Raw genomic sequence first — 12504 nt, 5'->3', positions numbered from 1 at the left:
GGCAATGGCATATTTGGGAGTTGAGCCCAGATAGTCTAGCCTTAGACACCTGGGCCCTTAACCATAATGCTATTCTTCCTCTTCACATAACCTAAAACACTCTCCAAAAAGTATTTTTCTATCCCATACTCTCTCCCATTTTAATTTCAGCTTCCCCTTAGTTCTCTACATTATAAACATGATAAAATTCAGATTGGTGAAAATATGAAGTCCATATTCTAAAGAAACTATTTATAATGTTTAACTTTCCTTCATTCACATGAGGATATGTGAGGCACAATAGATATTATCTTACATTGCACCTAAGATTTCCTTCTACTAAAAATTTCAGGGAAAAAAAATAACTCTTTAGGAAATACCCATTCTATCTATCTACTTGTATTTTTATCCAAAGGCCATTTCTTTATGTTTTCAATGACCAATTAAATAGTAATTATGAGCTACACACATTTTTTCCCTAAAACTTTCCGATTTCTTTCCATGATCTTATTTACAAAATAAGGGTCTGTCTTCATAGGTGCTATTTCCCTAATGATCTAAGATAAGAATTCAACATGCGTTATGAACACAGACCCAGCCCGGTAGGCCTTACTTACTCTGCACCCAGTCCTTCTTCCAAGGGCTGACTGACTTGTACTTAGAGCAGCTCAGAGGAGAAACACCTCAATGGAATGTTCTGCAGCGATGCCACAGACCAAGATCACATTCTGCAAAATAGTCACTCTCTTCCAATGAGTATGAAATTCCTTTAAAAGGAGGGGCTGAAATAATGAAAGGCCTCTAAACACAAGAATCTGAAGCACTTCTGTGCAGATATTAAATTTAGCTTCTACAGAGAACTTTTACATTCACTCAGTATTTTCCAAACCATGTGTCATGACCCATTAGCAGGTCAAGATATCAATTTAGTGAGACAGCACCTTCATTTAAAAAGATAAAATAGAATAAAATAGAAAACTAGTAAATGTGCATTTCAGGTACTAAGGGTAAGGCTGTTTCATGAATAGATTATTTTAGTTCTATGTGTAAATGATGTTAAGGCCCAAAAAGTGAGAAACCACTGACTTTCCTTTGCTTCATTTACAGTGGTTCAAAAAAGTAGTGAGGATTCAGAGGTTAAATGGCTTGCTTATGCCTACAGACCAGTTTGGGGACATCCATCTGGTTCTTTGGATGCTCAGCTGTTTTTCTCCTGCCCGCATTGATTCAGGACAAGAAAATGAGGCTAAACAAAAGCAGCAATGACATCCTGTTCACAAAGTGGTGGATGATGCTTCTGCATTGACAGGAACGGTGGCTTTAGTGAGCAGGACAAAGAAAGATTCAGAAGTTCTCCACCCTTTCAAATTTCTTGAAAGGAGATTGAATAAAATTATGCAGGAACTATTTTTTAATATTTCACAAATACCATTCGAAAATGGTAGGTTTATCCAGAATAAGGCTCTGTCCTCTAACTACAATGTCAAATCTCTTTGATTTGGGCTAGAAGCACATCAACTCCATGTGAAAACATGGCTTATAATGTTCTGTTCAGAAGTCCTTTGATGTCTTCGGTTAATCATGGTGTTACGGGAAGTGCCAATAACCTGACTTTTAATCCTGGCACTGCCCATAATCAGCCGAGTAAGCTTGGACAAACTATCTAAATTCCCTGGGCCTCAGTATTTTTCTGCTGTGAAATGGGAATTACATATACTTTTCAAGGTTGTTGCAAATTGTTATTTAATAATAAGATAATATATGCAAAGTACCTAGCAGAGAACCTGGCACATAGGAGTTCTTAGTGGACGGTGATATCTGAAAAATGCAAAAACAGCTCACAGTTTAATACATGCAATGTGTCCAGTTAATGGAATCTTTCAAAATATAGGCTTGGGTGGAAAGATAACCAAAGAAGCACTTTTTAGGACAATGTTGAAAACTGTTACATTAGCAATCACTCATTCCCTAAATGATGCCTGTTTGCCCAAAGATTGAGGTGCTATTTTCCTATCCCTTGTGTGGGGAGTTGGCTTTGGCCAAAAGGCTTTGAATGCTCGATAATTATTCACTCTACCCATTGGTAGTCCTATGGCCAGGAGTTTCGAGAATATTGATCAATACCTCAGCAATATCTCCCCATACCCATGCTACTGTTTGGAATTCCCTATGAAAGTTTAAGAGAAAGCCAATCTGGCACAATCAAATGTTTTCAAAGTGTCTGATAAGAAGAGAACATGTGAGGGAAGTAAAGTGAAGGGAAACAGCCCAAACTGACAAATATGGCTGGCCTGCCTGGCCTAAGCTGATTGATTGATTTTTTAATTAATTTATGACGGCACAGCAATAATTACAAGCTACTGTTTGTCGGCCAAATCACTTGCGATGAAGTCAAAGGTTTACATCTGTGCGAAGGTCGCAAGGATCAATGCATCAAATTAGCTCCGTTGGCTTTTTTCCCCACTAAAAACTAACATGTGTCATCAATATTCCAGCGTTTATGTGTGTAAACTAATTGATTGAACATTCATGCTACATAAACATGTGGTTTGTATTACGTGGGGTACCATTTATAAACATCTTTGGTGCCAATAAAGTGAATAGCCTCACATATGATAATTAATATCTTATTGGAAAAATAAAATAACAATTTAGTGTTATTTCTTCTATGTATGGATTAAAAAAGCATTGTTGTCTCTTTTAAAGTCTTTGTTATTATTGTATCACATAGTATTCCACGATTCCACCTAACAGGAAGCCAGAGGAAATACTAGAGAAGGTAAACGAAGTTCGCGTGAGGTCATTTAGGACTATCGATAATAGCAAACTACCTGCAATTCTGGAAAATCACAATAACTATTATCGTCTGCTGTGCATTCTAGAGCATATATGATGCTACTTTGAGTCTCATATTCTTCCACCTTTATTATTCAAAGTCCAAACTGGAGAAATGAAAGTTTATTTCCTTCCGCATAATTTTCACCAGATTAGCTGTCAGCATCGGCATTGCACCTTGAAATAGTAGGAACTGTTGAAGGTGAAGACTGCTTATCTTGTAGACACAGCTCTTTCCCTCCTCCGTCAAACCAGAGGCTCTGCTCTAGAAGGGAGAACAGTGCTCCTGGTTCTAACAGTGACTAGAGTGTTTGGCAGCAAAAATAATAATCCACTATCAAATTTTTCTCCCTTGTGTCTCTACCATCATTTCACTTCAAAATACCTGAAAATAAGCATGACAGAGGTGAGGTAAAGAAAAGTTCCTGCTGGTATAGAGGGGTAGCGTCTGGCTGAGAGGGACCTGATTTTTTTCAGGGGCCTCCAGAATACTCTCTCAAATTTACTTCGTGAGAGCCCTGAGGAAAAGTGGGTCATAAGAGTAGGGCAGGTGACTTTTCGGGCTCTGGAGATTGGGCTGCAGAGTTTATAATACCTGAGCACACTTGGTGTTGGCTCAGCTTTCACGCAGACACCAACTTACAGTGGCCAAAGCAGGGCTGAATCCAAATGGAGTGCTTTTTTAACTTTATCTCTTCCTCAAAATGATTTATAAGCACGTACTTCTCCACAAGTGGATACTTTCCTACCCACTTTCCCACAAACCCACACCTCTCCACAGTCTACCCACTCTACTTTAGGTTTCTGTTATGCCTGCGTGTGCCTCGGAACTCTCACCTAAACACTGAATGTTAAAATGCCAGCCCATGCCAGAGACCTTCCCGACATCGCCATAAATGTGAGAATTATGGGGAAATGACTGAAGCCTTACACTGGAAAAATAATCAGTCCTCTTAAATGAAACTTATTTCGTCAAAAATAAGAAAATATACAAAAAGCTCACCTGTTCCAAAGTCACTTTGCCTTGATCATTTATCCCCCAAATACATTAACCTTTTCCAAAATCTCTAACTTATTACACCCCTGAACGATCTCAGACAGTCCGATAAAAGAATTGCGACAGTTAGAGACGACGTTTGCTGACAAGGGTGGTGGATCCGTCTGCTGCCTTACCACTTAATAATGACTGAGCTTGTGTGCTTGAAGAGAAATACAAACTTATTGCTTTTGCTATGGGCCTTCTTCTTACTCTTACCTTCAGTTTTAAAACTTGGCTGCTAATTTCATCATAATTCCAACATGCCTCTAGTACGTTTAAGTTTTATCTGGAAAAAGACAGCATAACAATTCATAACTTGGGCCCACAGATTTGAGTTCATTACCATTGATCAACTCAGAACTTGAGTGCTCATTGGATTCCCCTATTACTAAAATGGGATAGAGGCAGTCTTGACGCAATTTAGCAATTATTCATTAAGGGCCTTTTATGTACAAAATGCTGTTTAGGGCTAATAAATAAGATGTGGTCCCCATCCTCTCGGGGCTTATAATTTTGGTTGCACACTTGAGCAACTAAATAACAGAAGGTAAATCTTATATTCATATATAATAAGTACTATATAATATAGTAGACCCATTTATATTAAACATTCATACCTCCAGCATAAAAACGTATCAAATGTGCGAGGGTGTTTTCTCTCAAACAGTTGCTGGTAATATTCTCTCTCACAATCTTGAAAATAACAGAAAAAAAATCCCATTTACAACATAATGTACTGTTCGTTATGTGACCAGCTAAATCTTTCCCATTATGATACAAGCTAAGTGTGAGTTAAAATAATAATTTCATTTAAGAATGATTAAGAGTCTTTTGTGGTACAAGCTAAGGTGCAAACTCAGATCAATGAAAAATGTGAGTTGAACTGCAAAATGGCACAGGTGAAATTTTAAAAAATTTCATGGCTTCTCATTAAATGTACAAAAAGAGGTGGTAGATATTATCACTACTGTTACGTGAGATGTTGGTGAACTAGCAGTGCATTGTTATCTGAAGGATTAATACTTTTGAGTTTAGCAGCAGAATTTGCAGATAGCATCATACAATGTTTTAGCAGCTGGCATTTTCTCTGTTGGCTGGTGAGAATTTACCACTATATCACACTCCAGAACACCAGCAAAATTCTGGAAAGCTTTTCTTCATCCACCCATGTTTAATACCACCAGATAATAATATGTATACCTTAGATTTGTTTTGCATTTTACAGTTTTCAAGTCCTTGACTGTGTATTGTCTCATTGGAGCCTCACAAGAGCTCCATGAGGTAAACATATCATCAAAACCTGAAAATGGAAACACTTCACTTGCCAATTTCTTTCCAAAAAATTTCCCCCAGATGGCTTATGACTATAGCGAGTCTAATTGTCTCGAGGAAAGATGAATGGAATCGCATTTCCAAAGAATTCAACTACCTCCAATCCCAGAGCTCTACAGTTCTCAGACACAGCTCTGGAGCGAGTGTCCTGGCCCATTTAACACAGAGGGAGAGTTGAGCCCCAGAAAGAGGCATGAAACGGCGCTGGAGGGGCAAACTGACGTAAAGCAGGCAATGGTAAAACACCTTCCCATGGTCACCAATAATTAGTTATAACTCAGATCAGATGGGTGAAACAGCCACTGGTCGGGTTCTTGGGAAGGAGCAGAGAAACTTTATTTAAACTTTGAGGGTTTTCGTGTTCTCTCCTCTTCTCCCCTTATCAGTGGAGTGCATTTCAGCAAGTTGCTTCACCTTGAAGTCCAGTGGCCTCCCCTGTAAAGTGATTCTGGTAATGTCTATGTTATTGTTGTCTGTGCTGAAGACTGAAGGAGATGATCTATATAAACTGCCTTCCAAAGTACCAGGCAAACACCTGGCAAAGAGGAGGCCCTCCATAGTCACTGGTTTTTTTACCCTTAAAATCACGGTATTTCATGTTTAAAATTAAGCTAATGCATAACATTAGCCATTGGATCTTGCTAACCATGAGAAAATATTTCAGGAGTCTCTGTTTTTAAGAAATCTGCTACAATTTGAAATGGAAAATACTGAATTTTTATGATTCATTTAATGTATGCAGTTCCCACAAAACTGTTCATGTGAATTTTTAAAAACTCAACACGATTATGAAAACCCCATAGGAAATGTTATGGTTCCATTCAAATTACACACTGTGTTATTTGTGTGTGTTTTCGGGCACCTACTAAGTGCTCAGACCTGAGACTGTATAAATAGCCACAATTTGTATTAGCCCCCCTTGGGTATGTGTCGTGGACCTTGTATTTACAAAGCATTCACCAGGTGCCTCGCCGACTCCATCTCATTCATCCTCACGACAGGTTGGAGCGACACGTAATGAGTGTGATTATCTGCACTTTACAGCTGCCTCCACCAGCCATGAGAGGAGCAAATTCATTTGCCAGAGGTCACCAAATCTACATTCCCCAGGATTCAGCCCTGTGCTCATAAACATATCCATTATGTTCTAACCTCAGAAAATGAACATAGTATGTGAGAAGTTAGAAAAAAAAAAAGCTCTCTGAATAAAGTCATATTTTTAGGGAGGTGCTGGGGTAGAATTAATGTTAGAACATTGAGAAATGGAAATTGTTATTAAAGCTGTCTATTACATGATATGTTAAATCTGTTCCATTTATAAAGCATGCTTAGTGTAAGTTGAAAAAATAATAATGATCATAACGAACATTTCCTGAGTGCTTTCTTTTCTCCTGGCTCTTTGCTAAGCATTTAAAATGCAATAAAATTTAGAATTCTTAAAAGTTAATAAAACATGTAGCATAGCTACATATATCCCTTAGCAGAACTTCTTGTGAAAAGAACTTTTGCACTGAATATCAATATCCTGACTTTTTTGCACATTGAGACGCAACAGGGGAATGTAATTCTCTTTTCCTGCCCTGCTAAATTTTCCTATTTCTGAGCAGACTTTCTCACCCCCTCAGAACAATATGTATTACAAATCACAGCATAGAAAATGTCACAAAATAACAATCTCGGGGAATTTTAAAATGCCTAAAAATAGTGATTGACATCATTCAGCCATGTTACAGAAATATGCTGTAGTTTCAATGACGTCGTGAGCATCAGATATCTCTCTTTGTTGACTAGTCTCTAAACTGGAAAATCAACACCAGCTTTCCCATAGATAGAAGAGATAACACTCCTTGAGAACACGACCCTTTGCTTCCAAAAAGGAACTGGAAAAGAGGATAGGCAGGCGCTTGTGTTTCCTTACTCTCTGATTAAATTAATAACCATCTAATCACTGTTTATTAAGATAGGATCTAAGGATACTTTTCTTTATCCAAAGTTTACATGTTACATTTGTTATGCAGGCACACACATGAAAATAAATCATGGAAAGTGAAATAAAAGTCATTCCCATATAAGAAAGTATCTTGGAAGAATATTAATGTATTTTACCACATCTTTCATACAGTTCGCTTGTATTTAAATATGCTAAAATGGTACTACAAACGCAAATGCATCACTAAAGAATATAGGTAAGGAAGACATGAAAGAAAAAAGTATAATTTGTCTGTGACAAAATTTGATATATTAAAAAAGAATTACTATTATTTACAGATATTAAATTTTTTTTTACTCAGATGTCATCATCGTCATCATCGTCGTTGTTGTTTTACTCAGAAAGTAGTATTCAATAAGCCATTATTCTTTATCTATGTCATTAATTGTACAGGAGATCGCTTAGAAGTAATAGTAAAATTAACATTCACCTATGGGTCTAAGAAAGGACACTGAAAAGATGTGCTAACTACCATGACGCCGAGTGGTAAATCTGCAAATGTATTATAATAGCTATATAGTTAGCAACATTTTAGAGAAAACAAATTATTCAGAAGCTTTCATTAATATGATGTCGATCACCCCCCTCCATAACACTGTGACATGGGTTTGATTCCAGAATGGGGCGATAGGATTGGTCTCCTCTGCACCTTAGAAAGAGCCTGGCATATAGTATGTTCTTTACAAGTATTTGTCAAATGAAACATAAATTTCATAGTTTCAAATTCCACAAGTAGATCCAATATTTAGACATAATATCTTTAGACAACTAGTTGATATGGTTATTATATGTATGGTGTGGTATCTACTAGTTTCTACCACATTTCTACATTTCCATATTCAATTACACTTCTAGAAATTAAATAAAATTTGAAATTAAATAAATATTGAATTTTGATTTTCAGATATATCTTTTCATGGCTGGTAGATTACCACAGGAGTTGAAATGTGGTTATTAGGTTAGGCAGAAGTTTTCCAATATATAGATATATAATACTTAGCATATTTATCACTCTTTAGAAATTCTTTAGTTTTTAGTAAAAGAAAATGAAATACAGACTGTAACATATACTAGTTTCAGCATTTATAAGAGGATATATTAATTTTAGGATTTTCAGTTTAAAATAGTCAATTATATATCTTTCACTTCAACTTCTCAAAGGCTTTAGAGAAACATTTGCTGTGAAAACAATCTTTTCAATGTGGCCTACATATACTGATATTATTGCCAAGTTGTTTAATTAAAATTAACATTGAGAACAAAATTTCATTATTAAAACAGCCTAGCCAACAATTGATGGATTTATCACTTTTATTAACATTGTCTTAAACAAAATAAGGTTATGTGAGGGTACTTGGTTCGCTGTTTTAACACACTACACTAACTTCTCAAAAAGTAAAATTGATTTTCTTTCAAGACAAAAAGCACATTACAACTGAGCAGACTGATTGGTGTTCAACAAAGAATAACCTTGGATAATAGAGGGTCTAGCCTAGTTTTTGTGCTTATATGCCTATTCACTGTGGTTACTATTTACAAGACTATGGGAATTTCAATTTGCATAGACTGGCAAATTAATTTTCAAATTAATTTTACAGATTAATATTCAAATAATTACCCTTCATGATTAAAGTAAACTTACAAATGTTCTGGCCTGGTTCTGATGGGATCCAATCATTAGATTTAAGAAAGTTGGAGAAAAAAATAATGTCTGGTGCATACCTGCTACTCTGAAGTTCCAAATAGCTGACAAGTTCCACTAAGTCTCACAGAGAGCTTTAAACGTGAAGTACAAAATAGAATGGAAAGTCCAAAAATTGGTTTTGGTAGTTTTGTTTATGAGTGCTTTAAAAGGAAACATATAGCATCATCAATAATCATTAATGAAATAGTGCTGTTTAGGAGATATGTCTTTAATACATTCCAAGCGGTATTTTTAAATAATGTGAAAGGTCATCAACAGAACTCTAAATATAGCCAAGCAACTGTAATTTAAACTGCTTACATGATTTTTCTCCTTGAAAGAAGTCACATACAAAATCATCTGAAGAAGTAAAACATATAAGGATGCGTCATTTTAAAAACTGAATGTAGGTAGATGATATTTAACACACACACACACAGGAGTTTACTCTTCGTGTACTTGTTTATTTTTAGCTGTCTCAATAAAATGTTTTTCCTCCCTCTGTTTTACTAAAACATGCCTGTCTAGGAAGGAAAACAGATGTAGAATTGGACAACTACGTCTTGTTTGGGCTTTTTCCCTGTCAAGTAGAATTTATGATCATTGTCACACAATAAGAGAATCTAACTGAAACAGACAATAAGTCAGGAAGCAATTGCCTGGGTCCTTTAACACTGCAGCTCTGGAATTCAGGATCTGGTTACTAAAATTTTATTTGATTAAGCCAAAGAAGGACACAATATCCTTTCTTACACAAAGAGCCCAGAGTTGCTATAAAAATAAAAGAATCAGTGTCACGGTAAGAGAAGAATCACAATAAACGAGTTTGTAAGAACCTTCAAACACATTAAAAAAATCTTCCTTACATCCACAACAGGGGAACCAAGTAAAAGTAACCCCCATGTATTCTGTCTATCTTCTAAATTCTCTCTCTTCCAATGTATTACTAAAGATAAGCAATCATTTAGTTTGATTAATTAGGTTTTCCACAAAGCATCTGTCATTCCAAGTTTTCAATGACACATTAAATCATAATCCCTTAAACACTTTGATGCCAAAATAACAAAGTTTATTAAAATAGAATGGTCCCAATAAGAAACTTACATAGTGTTCATGTAACCTAATGAAGATTAAATATCAAAATAAATTATGCAATAATTTTTAGCCTAATATTTTACCTCTGAACTTGTCCTTGTACATACTCGGCATCTTCTCAGCAATAAAAGACCACAATTTCTAAAACTGAATAATCAGCTTACGCAAATCTTTATAATAATATTCACAGCAAACTTCTCTTGAGAAGCTGCAATGTGACTGTACAGAAGTAGAATGGTGAAATTTAATGTCAAAATATTAATAGTGATTAGCTTACTATACCCACATTAATTGCAGTTTTTCAGTAAAATTGTAGAGAGTAAACCTTTTTACTTTTCCCCAACAGAGAATGTTTCATTTAGTAAGGATATTGATTTTAAAACTCACTTCTTAGAACAACGTAAAATGACAGTTAAGAGGCAGGGTAACTATTAAAACATCACTTCCAAGCCTTGGTATTGTCACATAAAGCAAACCTTTTACACAAACATTTCACAGCATTTTCCCCCAAGCATCTGCCAGTTGATTTCACCATGTACACGCACAGTACTATAAAGTATAGTAAGAGATACAACCATAAATAACAGTTGGCCACTTTAGAGTTTATATCACTTGTAAAATCTATTTCATCAGGAATAAAATGAGGGTGAGGGGAAAGAGAGAGAGAGGGAGAGAGAGAGAGGTTTCTGTCTCTCCTTGAGGAACTGGCCTTTCTTTCTGAGTCAGAGTATTCAAAACAGCAACAAGTAGCAGCGGCAGAAAAGTTTTCCCGCAGGTTTACACGTCTCACATTAATGAGAAAGGGTGCGGAGAAGGACTCAGCTTCCAGGGAAGCTTCCCTGAACATTGAGCTTTCAGGAGACGCCTAGGAGCAACAGCATAACATCCACCTTTCAGGAAATTCAAACACATTCATAAGAAACCCTCTTGCCTGGCAATGCCAGAAGCCAGGACTAATCAGACCAAGCTACCTTCTGTCCGGGCACAGTGGATGAGCTGACCACCAGGGCTGGCCATACCCCTCCCCACCTAGAATAAAGTGCCCATTGTCTTCCACGGTGCTAATTGTGAGAAAAACAGCCCTTGTAGTAAGCACAATAATTATCGAAGCAAACAAGTGAAAGCAATCAAGACAGAAAAGGAAAGGGGCAAAAAGAAGAAGAAAAAGAAAATGAGAAAAGAAAGTAAATGTTCAGATGAATGAACCCAGTGACGAATTTAATAGTCATATGAAATGCTTGCCTGTGGAAAGGTTTCCCCATTCTTGTCACGACTATTGCATACAAGAGACCATTGTCCACACAACAGAAATCAGTATATTGAAATTTATCATGTAGCACTTTTTGGATGTGAAAGGTTTTCTTTCCCCAAACTACTACCTCTCATCCCAGCACTCTGATTACAGAAAGTTACAACTTCTCTCTTCCCAATATTATGTTAAAAGTTGAGTCACAGGATTCACCAATATCCCTGAATTTTTATGCCCCTTTCCTTCTTCCCCACATTTGCAGCTGGACAAATATAAAGGGGGAAAAACAGCAACAACGAACCCACACACATTTGCCTGAGCAAAGAAAAATAATGAACTGAATATGCATATCCTCATTAACTAAATTTAATTACGCTGAGTGGCATAGTAATCAGTGGTTGCTCCAGTTACAGTATTCATTGAAAGGGAGGTGGATTCCAAATTAAGGCAAAGCGTGGGGGACAGTCGCATACTGATGAGGGAGCCGCACACAACATGATACAATACACTATCTAAATCATTATTCAGAGGAGCCGGAGAAAGAAGTACATTACTCTGTTTTAAGACCAATGCAAGAACAATTAGCTAAGAAGGCTCCAATCCCCTACTGACTGCCCCACCTCCATATATTTCACAGCAGCCGGCCTGGGGGACCGACTGTACCATTTGCATTTTTCTTTAAAAAAAAAAAAAAAAGTGAACAAAAACTCATGCTGCCTTTTTAAAAAGAAGGCCTATGTCCCCGGCCACAATAGCAGGGAAATCCTATCTGGCACACTGGTGTGCAGAGGCACCCCAGGGTCCCAAAACTTGAGCTTGAACTTTCCACGGGCAGCGAACTTTATAACACGTGCATGGAACAATAAAGGAGGAGCTCGAAAGGAAGAAGGGAGGGAAGTTTTGGGGGTGGGTGAAAAAAATGTTATTATGCCAAACTTACCATCCACCAGGTCCTGGCTGACATGTCATAACATAGCTGCCATTTTATGGAGCTGTCCGACGTTTTCCCAGCCATTATGCTGTCAGCAACCTTCATCAGATGCAGCTCAATGGAAGATAAGATACCTAATCAAGAAAACATCAGCGGTGGCTTGCTGGACTACATGTAGGCCAATCCTTATCACACTGCATCATGGGAGAAAGCTCCTTTATTAACAGGAGGAACTGCAACCTCACAGATAGAAAGACAAGGATCAGTTCTTTTGCCTTTTTTTTTTTTTTTTTTTTTTTTTTTTTTTTTTGGTCTAAAGGGATTGGTGAAAGTAGCTAGCGTTCTTTGTGTATCATGTGTACAAGAGTTA

General features: G+C 36.8%; 1 protein-coding gene across 4 annotated transcripts in view; it reads right to left on the bottom strand.

Annotated features, from left to right (window-relative positions):
* The window catches only part of NFIB (nuclear factor I B), a 463288-nt gene extending 450993 nt beyond the window's left edge, over nt 1-12295 (bottom strand). For all 4 annotated transcript variants that reach the window (XM_055294226.2, XM_055294227.2, XM_055294231.2 and 1 more), the window contains exon 1: nt 12144-12295. In XM_055294226.2, coding sequence (XP_055150201.1) covers nt 12144-12239 — 96 coding nt within the window. In that variant the 5' untranslated portion in view covers nt 12240-12295. The remainder of the gene's footprint in view (nt 1-12143) is intronic.
* Between the last annotated feature and the right edge of the window lie 209 nt (nt 12296-12504).

The sequence above is a fragment of the Symphalangus syndactylus genome, chromosome 9 (genome assembly GCF_028878055.3).
Source record: "Symphalangus syndactylus isolate Jambi chromosome 9, NHGRI_mSymSyn1-v2.1_pri, whole genome shotgun sequence".
In the NCBI taxonomy this organism is placed as follows: domain Eukaryota; kingdom Metazoa; phylum Chordata; class Mammalia; order Primates; family Hylobatidae; genus Symphalangus; species Symphalangus syndactylus.
This window is presented reverse-complemented; position numbering and strand designations above follow the sequence as displayed.